Genomic DNA, 14,826 nt, shown 5'->3' with positions numbered 1-14,826 from the left:
ACAGTGAAATTCTTGAAATTCTTCCAATTTAAATTCGCCCGCCTTTCTCCCAATTTACTTTCCTCCTCTTTCAGCATTCTCAAGGGGCTATTCCCCCTGTGACACCTGGCCTCCACCAACTACTCCCTATTCCCACCACCAGGAGACACAACGACTGGCCTTTTACCTCTTCCATTCACATCATCCAGGAGCCTAATAAGTCCTTGCAGGAAAAGCAGGAATTTCTTTGGACTCCTTCCAATTTAACAAAATTTTCATCTGTAATGTTAACTATTCCCCCCACTCCATCCTCAGAATTTATTTCAAGAGTTTATTCTCATTTTAAATCACTAGTTACTTTTTATTCATGCACTGGTGAAGTGATGGAGCACTTTTTTCTCTCCGATCAAATTTCAGATACTGTCAGGGAAAGTGCAAAGTGGAGGCTGAGATATTCATCATTTGGTCAAGAAGGCTTTCAGCACATTGCCCTTCATCAGTATTGAGTATAGATGTTGGAAGGCCATGTTACAGTTGTACGAGATATTGGTGAGGCCACACTTTAGTATTGTGTTCAATTTTGGTCACCCTGTTGTAGGAAAGATGTTGTTAAGTTGGGAAGGGTGCAGAGAAGATTTACAAGGATGTTGCCAGGACTCAAGGGTCCTGATCTACAGGGAGAGGTTGTATAGGCTAGTACTTTATTCCTTGGAGCGCAGGAAGATGAGGGATGATCTTAAAGAGGTGTAAGATTAGGGGATCAATAACCATGTCACAAGGTGAGGGGGAGAAAATTTACTAGGAATCTGAGGGGCACCTTTTTTTCACAAAGGGCAGTGGATAGGTGGCAAGAGCTGCCGGAGGAGGTAGTTGATGCAGGTACAATCACAACATGTAAGAAACTTTTGGACAGGTACATGGATGGGCTTAGAGAGATATGGGCCAAGTGCAAGCAGGTGGGACTAGTGTAGATGGTCGGCATCTTGGTCGGCATGGGCAAGTGGGCCAAAGGGCCTGTTTCCACCCTGTACCACTCCATGACTCTCTGACAAAAGGGGAAGGAAGGTGTGGGATCAAACATTGCCAGTTTACACTTTAAGGCTGACAAAGACCAGTGCTCGGTCTTTGTATCAAAGTAAAGCTATAATTAAAATAAATCAGAGAAAGTGCACGAATAAATCCACCAGCATATCTCACTTTTGCTTTTCCTCACCTGCCTCATCCCAACTCACAGAAAGCTCTGGCAGCTTACGGAGCAGCTTTGATGGTTCCTGGTAGTCGGGACCGAGTGGGAATATCCGGTCATAGGTGGAATTGGACTCTTGTTCACTGGGTGTGGAGGACTTGTTGATCATGATGGTCTCACTCTGCAGCGAGAGGCTCACGGTGAGTTCATCATCCAGCATCCGGCGTGAAGCCTAGGAGAGATGTCTTCAGTCAGTAAAACCTGCATCAGCCCATACTTCACTGAGCGATCGGTGTAGATTAGAGTGAGGCCATTGAAGGGTGGGTCAGAAGCACTTCCATACATTTGGCAGAGAATAATACTCATAGAAATTCTGAAAATAGGTGAGGTGTGTGTTTGTGTCTGTATGTGGTGTATGGTGTGTGTGATAGAAAGTACATGTGTTTGTGAATAGAACAGTGTGTGTGGAACACAATGTGCTGGAGTAACTCAGCAGGTCAGGCAGCATCGCTGGAGAATGTAGAAAAAAAGAACTGCAGATGCTGGTTAATACACAAAAGGACGCAAAGTGCTGGAGTAACGTAGAAGGTCAGACAGCACCTCTGGCGATCATAGGTAGGTGACGTTTCGGCTCAAGACACAACTGAAGAAGGGTCGCAACCTGAAACCTCACCTACCCATGTTCTCCAGAGATGCTGTCTGACCCGTTGAGTTAGCAGTTTGCGTCCTTTTGAGCATCTCTGGAGAACACGGATGAGTGACGTTTTGGGTCGGGACCCTTCTTCAGACTTTGCTATGTTTGTCTCGGTGCGTTTGTGCAAGTGTGTGTTTGTATCTGTATGTACATAATAGTGGATGTATGCATCTTTGTGTGTGTGTGTGTGTGTGTGTGTGTGTGTGTGTTCATTCAACTGCAGATTACAAAATCATAATTGATAGGTTTGGTTGCATCAGTTTTGCAAGTGGGGAATCAGAGTTAAGAAGTGAACTAAATACAATTTAATTGAGTTAGAAAAGACCTGAAGTACTAGGTAGCCTATACTCTTGCTATGTTCTTATGTGCGTGCACATTTGTTCTGAATAAATCAACTGATTATTGCTAAATTCTGCAGAATGGACTTGGCCACAAAAGTTATCGGATTTCAGGAAAGCTAAACAGGTAGAGGTGGGAAATAAACACTCGTTTTTCAGTCAATGTCCACTTTGCATCTTTGTGCTCGAAGGCCAAAATAACCTTTGTGTGTGCTTTGATCATGGGCAGATGCAGTAAAGTATTACAACTACATTAGCTGATGTAATACTCACCTACATGGTAGTCTATAAAATGAAATCCAGTATAGATTTCACCTGCCCCTTTACCTCCCCCCTCAACTCCATCCAAGGACCCAAACAGTCTTCCCAGGTGAGACAGAGGTTCACCTGCACCTCCTCCAACCTCATCTATTGCATCCGCTGCTCCAGATGTCAGCTTATTTACATCGGCGAGACCAAACGCAGGCTCGGCGATCGCTTCGCTCAACACCTGCGCTCGGTCCGCGTTGGCCAATCTGATCTCCCGGTGGCCGAGCACTTCCACTCCCCCTCCAATTCCCAGTCTGACCTTTCTGTCATGGGCCTCCTCCAGTGCTATAGTGAGGCCCACCAGCTGCGGGGGCTTTGATCGCCCTGACGGATGGTTCGACTGTCCCGACCACGGGAGAAATAAAGAGAAGAAGATTGGACTTTTTTGCCTTCCATCACAGTGAGGAATGTGGGGAATCCACTGTAGTGGATGTTTATATTAACTTTTATGTATTTGTGTGACGTTGCTTTTTCTTTTCGTATGGCTGTATGGTAATTCGCATATGGTACATGTGACAATAAAAGACCTTTGAAACCTTTGAAACCTTATACTTAAGCCCTCTTGTTTTGGACACCCACGCAAAGAGAAAATGATTCTTGATTCTTACCATCTCCCCCCCATATTTCCCCTTCATCATTTTGTATGCATCAGTAAGGTGCCCCATCCCTTCTCCTTTGCTCCAGGGAAACAGACCTGGTCTATCCAATCTCTCCCAGGGTATGGCCCCGACACCATCAAATGCTGGTGATGCACAATGCATTTGTGAGCAGGACTGGTCAATTAACTGTGGTGAGCTGGAGTTTTCATCAGAATGCCAGTTTCTGATGGAAAATGTCCACCTCAATTATCCATCTGCCCTACTTCCAATGATGTTAGCTCATTCCCACCAATCCCAATTCCCTAATATCTGTTCTTCCCCTCTCATCAGTGGATTGTGTTCCTTGACATCTATGACTACAGTCACCATATCCCGTACGGAAGGGAAGGCAAAGTGCGGCTCCTAAAACAGAGTTGGGGAAAGTCTTCAGTAAAGCTTATCGAGACCTTTTCTAGCATCTTCTGCCAAAACTGCCGCCAAAGGATGATGACGATGATAGCGACCAGTATGAAAATAATTGCCACCAAGCATCCAATGAGGATTCGAGTGTTGCTGTCGTCCACTTTATGCATTGGGTTGATGTCTGAGGGCACAATGGGGAGAATGGGAAGTGTTACGATGGATTACACACATAGAAACATAGAAAATAGGTGCAGGAGTAGGCCATTCGGCCTTCGAGCCTGCACCACCATTCAATATGATCATGGCTGATCATCCAGCTCAGTAACCTGTACCTGCCTTCTCTCCATACCCCCTGATCCCTTTAGCCACAAGGGCCACATCTAACTCCCTCTTAAATATAGCCAATGAACTGGCCTCAACTACCTTCTGTGGCAGAGAATTCCACGGACTCACCACTCTCTGCGTGAAGAAATGTTTTCTCATCTCTGTACTCCCTCTAAGGCAAGAACGTCTTTCCTCAGGTTAGGAGACCAAAACTGCACACAATACTCCAGGTGCGGTCTCACCAAGGCCCTGTACAACTGCAGCAGAACCTCCCTGCTCCTAAACTCAAATCCTCTTGCTATGAATGCCAACATACCATTCGCTTTCTTCACTGCCTGCTGCACCTGCATGCTTGCTTTCAATGACTGGTGCACTATGACACCCAGGTCATCCAACTCAGTATCCCGTACCTGCCTTCTCTCCATACCCCCTGACCCCTTTAGCCACAAGGGCCACATCTAACTCCCTCTTAAATATAGCCAATGAACTGGCCTCAACTACCTTCTGTGGCAGAGAATTCCACAGATTCACCACACTCTGTGTGAAAAAAAACGTTCTCATCTCGGTCCTAAAAGACTTCCCTTAAACTGTGACCCCTTGTTCTGGACCTTAAACTGTGACCCCTTGTTCTGGACCTTAAACTGTGACCCCTTGTTCTGGACCTTAAACTGTGACCCCTTGTTCTGGACCTTAAACTGTGACCCCTTGTTCTGGATGAGGATTCGAGTGTCGTCCACTTTATGCATTGGGTTGATGTCTGGCATGGCATGCGAGCAAGAATGAAACAAAACCTCATGATTAAATAACAAGCATGTACAACAGAGGTTTTTAATGATGACATGACAAGATGCCTGTACTAAAAAAAACAATGTTTTACTTTAGACTTCACTTAAAAAATAATATATATTTATATACAGAAGGAATGGGTGACAAGCGATAGAAGCCTGACAAGTGATAGGTGGATACAGGTGAAGGGGGGAGAAGGAGGGGGGGGGGGGGGGTGATAGTTAGATGATTGGATAAAGGCCAGAGATGAAGAGACTAAAAGTGTGAGATAAGGTTGTAAAAGGTGCGAATTGTGAAGCCAGAGGAAGGAATATAGGTGGAAGGGGCAGGGGGAGGAGGAAAGGGAGAAATATGTGCAACTCCATGTGCAACTCTCGTTATGAAGGCCAACATGCCATTAGCTTTCTTCACTGCCTGCTGTACCTGCACGCCAACTTTCAATGACTGGTGTACAAGGACACCCAGGTCTCGCTGCACTTCCCCCTTACCTAACCTGACACCATTGAGATAATAATCTGCCTCCTTGTTTTTGCCGCCAAAGTGGATAGCCTCACATTTATCTATATTATACTGCATCTGCCGCACATCTGCCCACTCACTCAACCCGTCCAGGTCACCCTGCAACCTCCTAACATCTTCTTCGCAGTTCACACTGCCACCCAGCTTTGTGTCATCTGCAAAATTGCTAGTGTTACTTCTAATTCCTTCATCCAAATCATTAATATATATGGTAAACAGTTGCGGCCCCAACACTGAGCCTTGCGGCACTCCACTCGCCACTGCCTGCCATTGGACCCGTTTACTCCTACTCTTTGCTTCCTGTCTGCCAACCAATTCTCTATCCATGTCAACACCCTACCCCCAATACCATGTGCTCTAATTTTGCCCACCAATCGCCCATGTGGGACCTTATCAAAGGCTTTCTGAAAGTCTAGATACACTACATCCACTGGCTCCCCTTCATCCATTTTACTTGTCACATCCTCAAAAAATTCCAGAAGATTAGTCAAGCATGATTTCCCTTTCATAAATCCATGCTGACTTGGACTTATCCTTTTACTGCTATCCAAATGCACCTTAATTACCTCTTTAATAATTGACTCCAGCATCTTCCCCACCACCGATGTCAGGCTAACTGGTCTGTAATTCCCCGTTTTCTCTCTCGCTCCTTTCTTGAAAAGTGGGATAACATTAGCTATCCTCCAATGCACAGGAACTGATCCTGAACCCATTCAACATTGGAAAATGATCACCAATGCGTCCACTATTTCTAGAGCCACCTCCCTGAGTACCCTGGGATGCAGACCATCAGGCCCTGAGGATTTATCAACCTTCAGTCCCATCAGTCTACCCAATACTATTTCTCGCATAATGCCAATTTCTTTCAGTTCCTCTACCCCCTAGATCCTCTGTCCTCTCGTACATCTAATACATGTTCATACCGTTAGCTGTAAGCTACCCAAGCGGTATACGGGGTGCTCTTCCTCCAGTTTGCGTGTGGTCTCACTCGGGCAATGGAGGAGGCCCAGGACAGAAAGGTCAGTGTGGGAATGAGAGGACAAATTAAGATGGTTAGCAACTGGGAGATCCAGCAGGCCTTGGAGTTTTTGGTGAAAGGGTCGCTTGTCTATGATTGGTCTCGCTGATGTAAAGGAGGCCACATCGGGAACACCAAATGCAGTAGATGCATTAAATGTGAGTGTATAAAATTATGAGAGGCATAGATATAGCCTGTCAGAACCATTTTTCCCAGGATAGGAATGTAAAAGACTAGAAGGCATTGTTTTAAGTTCAGAGGGGGAAAGTTGAAAGGAGATGTGTGGGGCAAGTTTTTTTACACAGAGGGTGGTGGGTTCCTGAAGAGGCGGTGGAGCCAGGAGAGGTGGTGGAGGCAGATACAATAGTGGTGTTTAAGAGGCTTCTGGATAGGCACATTTATGTGCAGGAAAAGGAGGGATACAAATCACGTGCAGGCTGAGGAGAATAGTTTATCTTGGCACCATGTTTGGCACAGACATTGTGGTCTGGAGAGTCTGTTCCTGTGCTGTACTTGTGTATGACGCCCCAGTGTGAACCAATGAGAGGAAACAGTCTTCCAACATGGACCTTAAAGGAGAATGAGATACGATAAACGCAGGCACGAAAACAGAACAAGACTTGTGTGCCACATTGGCTGATTCATTAACTGGAAGCAGTTCAGGTCAGTAATTGAAATATATCCTGTTTGCGTTCTACGGTCAGTGACAGTTAATCTCTTTGGAATGCGTGGCAATTAAACTTTATTCCTTGCTGAAATGAAACCGAGTGGAGTCGGCCAATTAGCTGGTTGGAAGAGGGTTTATACAAAATAGATCATTAATACTTTCAAGACAATTGTACTTGTATTTGACTCATCTCTAAGGAATTTGGGCTGAAACAGTTTTGGGTGCCTTTCATTGAGTAAACCTCAGTATCTTGAAGCACAGACTGCTAGTGGATTGAACGTTGGGAGTACATCAAAGTACCTCAAAGTACTGAGTAATGGTGTAAATGCATTCGGGAATAGTGTGAGTACATTCATCATCTCTTTGATAGACACAAAACGCTGGAGTAACTCAGCGGAACAGTCAGCATCTCTGGAGAAAAGGAATGGGTGACGTTTCGGGTCGAGACCGAATCAATCAACTCTCTGTCTGATTAATGAGGGCAACGCCACCTCTCGTCATCTGAGGCCCTCAGGTGTTAAATGTGTGCAATGAGCCCAGTTTCCAGGCCTATTAGGTCTTCCATGCCATGGGCCAAGATCTTACTCTATCTAGACTTAAGGAGCTGGTGGTTTATAGCATTCAGATGAGAGGGGAAAGGTTTAATAGGAACCTGAGGGGCAATTGTTTTAAAGCATACTGAAACACACACTGCAAACTGATTGCTCTTTGGAGCACATCAACCTTTCCTATCCATGTTCCTGATCGAATGTCTTTTAAATGTTGGTATAGATCTACCTCATTGGAGACCCTCGTTCTATCTTAAATCGGACTTTCCTGGATTTTTAGATTTTTAGATTTAGATTTAGAGATACAGCGCAGAAACAGGCCCTTCGGCCCACCGGGTCCGTGCCGCCCAGCGTTCGAATGTGTCTGGAGGTCATCTTTAGCTGAGTCCGTAGCTCCTTACCAATGTCACTCTGGGTTGTGGTGTCGATGTTCACTGTTGGGTAAACACCCGAGTTGTTGTACATCGCAGTGTCTGCAAAGACAAGAACAATCGTGCCATTGTGAAATATTCTTATTTTATGAATCTCTTAATTCTATTCAAGATGCAAATGTAGCACCAGCAGTCATAGAAACGTAGAAACATAGAAAACAGGTGCAGGAGTAGGCCATTCGGCCCTTCGAGCCTGCACCGCCATTCAATATGATCATGGCTGATCATCCAACTCAGTATCCTGTACCTGCCTTCTCTCCATACCCCCTGATCCCTTTAGCCACAAGGGCAACATCTAACTCCCTCTTAAATATAGCCAAAGAACTGGCCTCAACTACCTTCTGTGGTAGAGAATTCCACAGATTCACCACTCTCTGTGTGAAAAAAAACTTTCTCATCTCGGTCCTAAAAGACTTCCCCCTTACCCTCAAACTGTGACCCCTTGTTCTGGACCTCCCCAACATCGGGAACAATCTTCCTGCATCTAGCCTGTCCAACCCCTTAAGATTTTTGTAAGTTTCTATAAGATCCCCCCTCAATCTTCTAAATTCCAGCGAGTACAAGCCGAGTCTATCCAGTCTTTCTTCATATGAAAGTCCTGCCATCCCAGTCAGATTTCACCTCTTGTCAGATTGAGAGGTGTTTGCTGCAGAGATTTACATTGGGATCTGAATGAATCTCTGGAACTGATGCTGAGAACTATATTTCATATTTGATATTTTGCTTGGGCAGCTTGCAGCCCAGCGGTATGAACATTGACTTCTCCAACTTTTGATAGTTCCTCTGTCCCTCGCTTCCCCTCCCCATTCCCAGTTCTCCCTCTATCTTCCTGTCTCCACCTATATCCTTCCTTTGTCCCGCCCCCCTGACATCAGTCTGAAGAAGGGTCTCGACCTGAAACGTCACCCATTCCTTCTCTCCTGAGATGCTGCCTGACCTGCTGAGTTACTCCAGCATTTTGTGAAATAAATACCTGAGAACTATATTCTTCACTCTGCATCTTTCCCTTTGCTCCTTTATAGTTAATAGTTCCTTTATTATAATAGTTCCTTTATTATCATGTGCATCAAGATGCAGTTAAATTATTTTTGTTGCATACAGATCAGTAAGATTATTGCCAGACATAAGTACATGTATCGACTACCTGCTGCACGAGATTGGCTTGATTGTATTTATGTATGGTGTCTGATTTGATAGGATAGTTTGCCCCATCTCTTCTCTCTCCCATCAGGCAAGAGGTTTAAAAGTGTGAAAATACAGTCTCAGGAACAGTTTCTTCCCAGCTGGTATCAGGCAACTGAACTAGGGAGTTCAACTAGGGAGTGATCCTGAGCTCCTATCTACCTCATTGAAGACCCTTGGACTATCTTCAATCGGACTTTACTTTATCATGCATTATACCCTTTATCCTGTATCTGTACACTGTTGACGATTGTAGTCCTGCATAGTCTTTTCGCTGACTGCATAACACGCAATAAAAAGCTTTTTTACTGTACCTTGGTACATTTAGAGAAACAGAGTGGAAACAGGCCCTTTGTCCCACTGAGTCCACGCCAACCAGCGACCACCCAGTAAACTAGCACTATCCTGCACACTAGGGATAATTTACAATTTTTAACAAAGCCAATTAACCTACAAGGCAGTTTGCAGCCCAGCGGTATGAACATCGACTTCTCCAACTTTAGATAGTTCCTCTGTCCCTCCCTTCCCCTCCTCCTTCCCAGATCTCCCATTATCTTCCTGTCTCCACCTACATCCTTCCTTTGTCCCGTCCCCCTGACATCAGTCTGAAGAAGGGTCTCGACCCGAAACGTCACCCATTCCTTCTCTCCCGAGATGCTGCCTGACCTGCTGACTTACTCCAGCATTTTGTGAATAAATACCTTCGATTTGTACCAGCATCTGCAGTTATTTTCTTAACCTCATGTCTTTGAGCTAGATGCTCGACCAGCTGTGCCACTGTGCTAAGGATTATGTTAAGCAGCATCCAATGAGGGAAAGAAATGTACGGTAGGAATCACAAGGGAAAGAAATACTGAACATTGAGACCAAAAGATAAAAAATCACATGGCAATACCTGACTGGAAAGAAATTTCACTGAACATCATCCAGGTGTCGGCAAAGTAGAACTGGCACATGATGGCATTGGCCATGCGCTGCTGCAGTGGGACGGTGACAAAGCGGGAGCTTGGGTTGACGTCATCCAGAACCAGGACAGATGTGGCGGGGGTGGGCTCCCACTTCCCTGGCTCCGAGCGGAAGAAGCACTGGACCTCCCGGAATATCTTCACTGCCTTTGTGAACATATTATTGCAATGGACCTGCAGTTAACAAAAAGGGTAAACATTGCAGGTTAAATCTCCACACAAAAGCTATTGCAAATGAGCACGCAGCATAACACATCTTGCTCTTTCACCCTTCCATTGACTCCATCTGCACTTCACGCTGCCTCGGCAAGGCCATCAGCATAACGAAGGACCAGACTCATCACGGTCACTCCCTCTTCCCTCTCCCATCTCCCATCGGCCCCCAAGAGGTACAGAAGTGGGAAAATGCATATATCCAATTTCAGAGACAATCTCTTCCCAGCTGTTATCAGGCAACTGAACCATCCTATCTATCACCAACTAGAGAGCGGTCCTGACCTACAATCTACCTTATTGGAGACCTTCAAGCTATCTTTAATTGGACTTTATCTTGTACTATATGTTATACCTTTTATCCTGTATCTGTACACTGTGGATGGCTGTAGTCTTTTATAGTCTTTCCGCTGACTATAACAAGCAATAAAATGATTTTCACAGTACTTTGGTACACATGACAATAATAAACTAAGCTAAACTCTCCAGAGATGCTGCCCGTCCCGCTGAGTTCCTCCAGCATTTTGTGTCTATCTTCGGTTTAAACCAGCATCTGCAGTTCCTGGTTCAACTGAAAGCTGGTCAGTTGTGCATGTATCACCAATTGTTTCCACAGCATATCTTAACATTGGACATAGAATGGTACAGCACAGAAACCGGCCCACAGTTTCTTAATTTTTTTAACTTGCTCGCATTTTTTTGTCACGCAGAAGAGGCAGTTACAGATGTTACAGACGTTCACGATAGGGACTTTACGACAGGAACACAATCCATCCTCTTTCCCTACCCGTAATGCAGCCATGGCCTATAATCCTAACAAGATTATTAATTTGGACACTCAAGGAACTGCTGATGCTGGAATCTTGAGTAAAACATAAATTGCACATGGATAGGAGAGGTTTGGAGGGACATGTTGGCCGGTGTGGGCAAGTTGGGCCGAAGGGCCTGTTTCCACACTGTATCACTCTATGACTCTATGACACTATGCACGAGGAACTCAAGTGGGTCAGGCGGCATCTGTGGAGGGAATGGACAAGCAACGATTTGGGTCGGGACCCGGAGAAAGCACCTGACGAAATCCCACGGGGTTACGGGGAGAACGTACAAACTCCGTAAAGAAAGCACCCAAGGTCAGGATCGAACTCGGGTCTCTGGCGCTGCAAGGTAGCAACTACCGATGCGACGCTGTGCTGCCCAATGTCAGCAAAAACTTGATAGCACTGGTGAACTAAAACCGGTGTGCAAATTTTCTCTTTTACCTAATGTTAAACAAGTTTTAGTGTGGATATCAACACTTCATTTTGTCCAGCTTATATGTTGGAGTTGGTTTTGTCCATTCCTCAGGACTGCTGATGAAAAATAATGCGCAGGAAACATAGATTAAGGCAATTGTCTTGTGGAAATCGATCTGTATAATCACTCTGTTCCAAGCTGAGTCAATACATGACATTACCGGGTGGCACCAGCAATGGATGCCTCGCCAACAGTCTGTCTGTCCCTTTCTTCTTCGTTGTTTTTTTAGTATATGTTAAATGTATGTTTTTAATGTTCTTTAACGTGTTTTATGTGGGGGGGTGGGGGAGGGGGTTGGGGGAAAGTTTTTCTAATCTCTTACCTCGACGGAGATGTGATTTTTTTCCGTATTGTATCTCTGTCCGCACTGCGGCCTAACATCGAGGAGTTGGCGGCCTTTACTGGAGACCGACTTTGAGAGCTCCACCGTGGGTGCCTGCGGACTTACCATCGTGGAACCCGCGATCCCTTCGCCAGGGATCGACTCTGAGCTCTGCCACGGGTGCCTGCGGACTTTAACATCGTGGAGCTCGCGGTCTCTGGTTAGAGACTGACACCGGGAACTCCAAGCCACGGGGACTTCGACAGCAGTGACGCGGGAGTTTCGATCGCCCCAATGTGGGAGTTTCGATCGCCCCAATGTGGGAGTTTCGATCGCCCCAATGTGGGAGTTTCGATCGCCCCAATGTGGGAGCTTCAACCGCCCCAATGTGGGAGTTTCGATCGCCCCAATGTGGGAGTTTCGATCGCCCCAATGTGGGAGTTTCGATCGTCCCAATGTGGGAGTTTCGATCGCCCCAATGTGGGAGTTTCGATCGCCCCAATGTGGGAGTTTCGATCGCCCCAATGCAGGAGCTTCAACCGCCCCAATGTGGGAGTTTCGATCGCCCCAACGCGGGGGCTTCGACTGCCGGCTGCATCTTGGATGGTTCGACTGCCCCAACCGCGGGATAAAAATGAGGGAAGTAGATTAGACTTTATTGCCTTCCTTCACAGTGAGGAATGTGGGGAATCTGCTGTGGTGGATGTTTATGTTAACTTGTATGTAGTTGTATGTCTTGTTGCTTTTTTTTGGTATGGCTGTATGGTAATTCGCATATCACTGTGCCTTAATTGGTACACATGACAATAAAAGACCTTTGAAACCTTTGAAATTAGCTGTAGTTCTACACACTATCCGCATCTCATAACATGACTGAAGCATAAACAAATCCAGCTGTTTGTAATAAGCACTGTAGTAACGGCAGTTATCATGGTAACCCCTTTAAAATGTTATTTTGTGATTAATAAAGCTTATTAGTGAAACTGAATTCTAATGAATTATTCTTGTGCAACAATTGAAGAGATTTTTGGTTCTTAAGTCAGGATCTGTCCGGGTTTCGAACTTATTTTCAAAAGAAACTCCACTGGGAAAAGTCAACCACAGAATCATACAGCACAGAAACAGGCCCTTCGGCCCAACTTGCCCATGCCAACCAAGATATCCCATCCTCGCTAATCCCCCTGCCCGCGTTTGGCTCATATCCCTCTAAACCTTTCCTATCCATGTACCTGACCAAATGTTTTTTATAGTATGTTATAGTATGACGGAGTGCTTAGTTTAGTTTAGTTTAGTTTAGTTTGGAGATACAGCATGGAAGCAGGCCCTTCGGCCCACCGAGCCTGCGCTGTCCAGCGATCACCCGTACACTAGTTCAGTCCTACACACTAGGGATAATTTAAAGAAGCCAATTCACCTACAAACCCACACGTCTTTGGGAAGCACAAGGAGGAAACTCACGCGATCACGGAGAACATAGAAACTCCGTACAGACAGAACCCATAGTCAGGATTGAACCCGGGTGTCTTGGTGCTGTAAGGCAGCAACTCTACCGCTGCGTCGCTCTACTGCGCCACCGTGCCACCCTACTGTGCTACGAGTGAATGCCATCAACGCAAATGATGGTGTTTAAACTGCAATGTAAAAGGGTGGGAGTTGCAGGTCCTGGACAGTCCAGCTCTCAAAGCCTCTCATTTAGAATTGTTTTGCTTAACAAGCATTCTGAGCCCAAGAACAGCGTCTGTTGGGGACATTGGCTTTTCTCCCAACCTAAGCATCGGATTGACAATTATGTGCAGGAATGATGTTCCCTGACTTAAACCTCCGTGTCCACCCACAAAGAACGGCAATTATATAAATATAATCATTTCAGCTGTTATTGAACCTCAAAAGGAAGTAACAATTAATTTATTTCACAATAGTACCAAACTGTACTTTAAAGACAATGGAAACATTGAGTTTGTTTAGAAATAACGGTTACCCCTGTGTATCACGTTAAAAAAAGTAGAGACCAGATGTCCCGTTATTTTTAAAGAAACCCTTGGATAGATGGAGGGATGGTGGGAGGGCGGGATGGGTGGAGGGAAAGACGGAGAGATAGATGGAGAGATGGATGGAGGGGTGGATGGAGAGATGGATGGAGGGGTGGATGGAGAGATGGATGGAGGGATGGATGGATGGATGGAGAGAGGGATGGATGGAGAGATGGATGGAGGGATGGGTGAGAGGGATGGATGGATGGAGGGATGGATGGAGAGAGGGATGGATGGAGAGATGGATGGAGGGATGGATGGAGAGATGGATGGAGGGATGGATGGAGGGATGGATGGATGGAGAGAGGGATGGATGGAGAGATGGATGGAGGGATGGATGGAGAGATGGATGGAGGGATGGATGGATGGATGGAGAGAGGGATGGATGGAGAGATGGATGGAGGGATGGGAGAGAGGGATGGATGGATGGAGGGATGGATGGAGAGAGGGATGGATGGAGAGATGGATGGAGGGATGGATGGAGAGATGGATGGAGGGATGGATGGAGAGATGGATGGAGGGATGGATGGAGGGATGGATGGAGAGATGGATGGAGGGATGGGAGAGAGGGATGGAGGGATGGAGGGATGGATGGAGGGATGGAGATGAAGGGATGGATAAAATAGATTGAGCGTTGGATTGATAAGACAGAGGGATGAGTGGAGGGGTGGATGGAGGGATGAATGAATGGAGGAATGGATGGATGGAGGGATGAATAGATGGATGAAGGGATGGACGGATAGGGACGGATGAATAGATTGAGAGTTGGATGGATGGAAGTTTGGGTACTGGGATGAAAGAAGGAATGAGTGGAGGGAGTTCGCAGGTCTGGCGACCGGCTTTCGGGAGCTCCAGCCGTAGCAGCTTCGACCGCCCCGAAGCGCGAGGTTCGATCGACCCGCTCGCAGGACCTTCATCGTCCTGCGTGGCTCGGCTGCGGCATTTTCCATCGCCCGATGGGGGCTCAGGACCTTCATCGGCCTGCTCGGCTCGGCCTGGGACTTTCCATCGCCCGGCGGGG

The 14,826-nt window shown here is 46.2% G+C and overlaps 1 protein-coding gene across 3 annotated transcripts in view; it reads right to left on the bottom strand.

The window, feature by feature from the left end:
• ddr2a (discoidin domain receptor tyrosine kinase 2a) overlaps window positions 1–14,826 on the bottom strand; it is a 140,305-nt gene that overhangs the window by 17,068 nt on the left and 108,411 nt on the right. For all 3 annotated transcript variants that reach the window (XM_078407769.1, XM_078407771.1, XM_078407772.1), the window contains 4 exons: window positions 9,878–10,121; window positions 7,771–7,842; window positions 3,552–3,688; window positions 1,193–1,397 (listed from right to left, as the gene is read on the bottom strand). In XM_078407769.1, coding sequence (XP_078263895.1) covers window positions 1,193–1,397; window positions 3,552–3,688; window positions 7,771–7,842; window positions 9,878–10,121 — 658 coding nt within the window. The remainder of the gene's footprint in view (window positions 1–1,192; window positions 1,398–3,551; window positions 3,689–7,770; window positions 7,843–9,877; window positions 10,122–14,826) is intronic.

This window comes from Rhinoraja longicauda, chromosome 11 (genome assembly GCF_053455715.1).
Source record: "Rhinoraja longicauda isolate Sanriku21f chromosome 11, sRhiLon1.1, whole genome shotgun sequence".
Taxonomy (NCBI): domain Eukaryota; kingdom Metazoa; phylum Chordata; class Chondrichthyes; order Rajiformes; family Arhynchobatidae; genus Rhinoraja; species Rhinoraja longicauda.
This window is presented reverse-complemented; position numbering and strand designations above follow the sequence as displayed.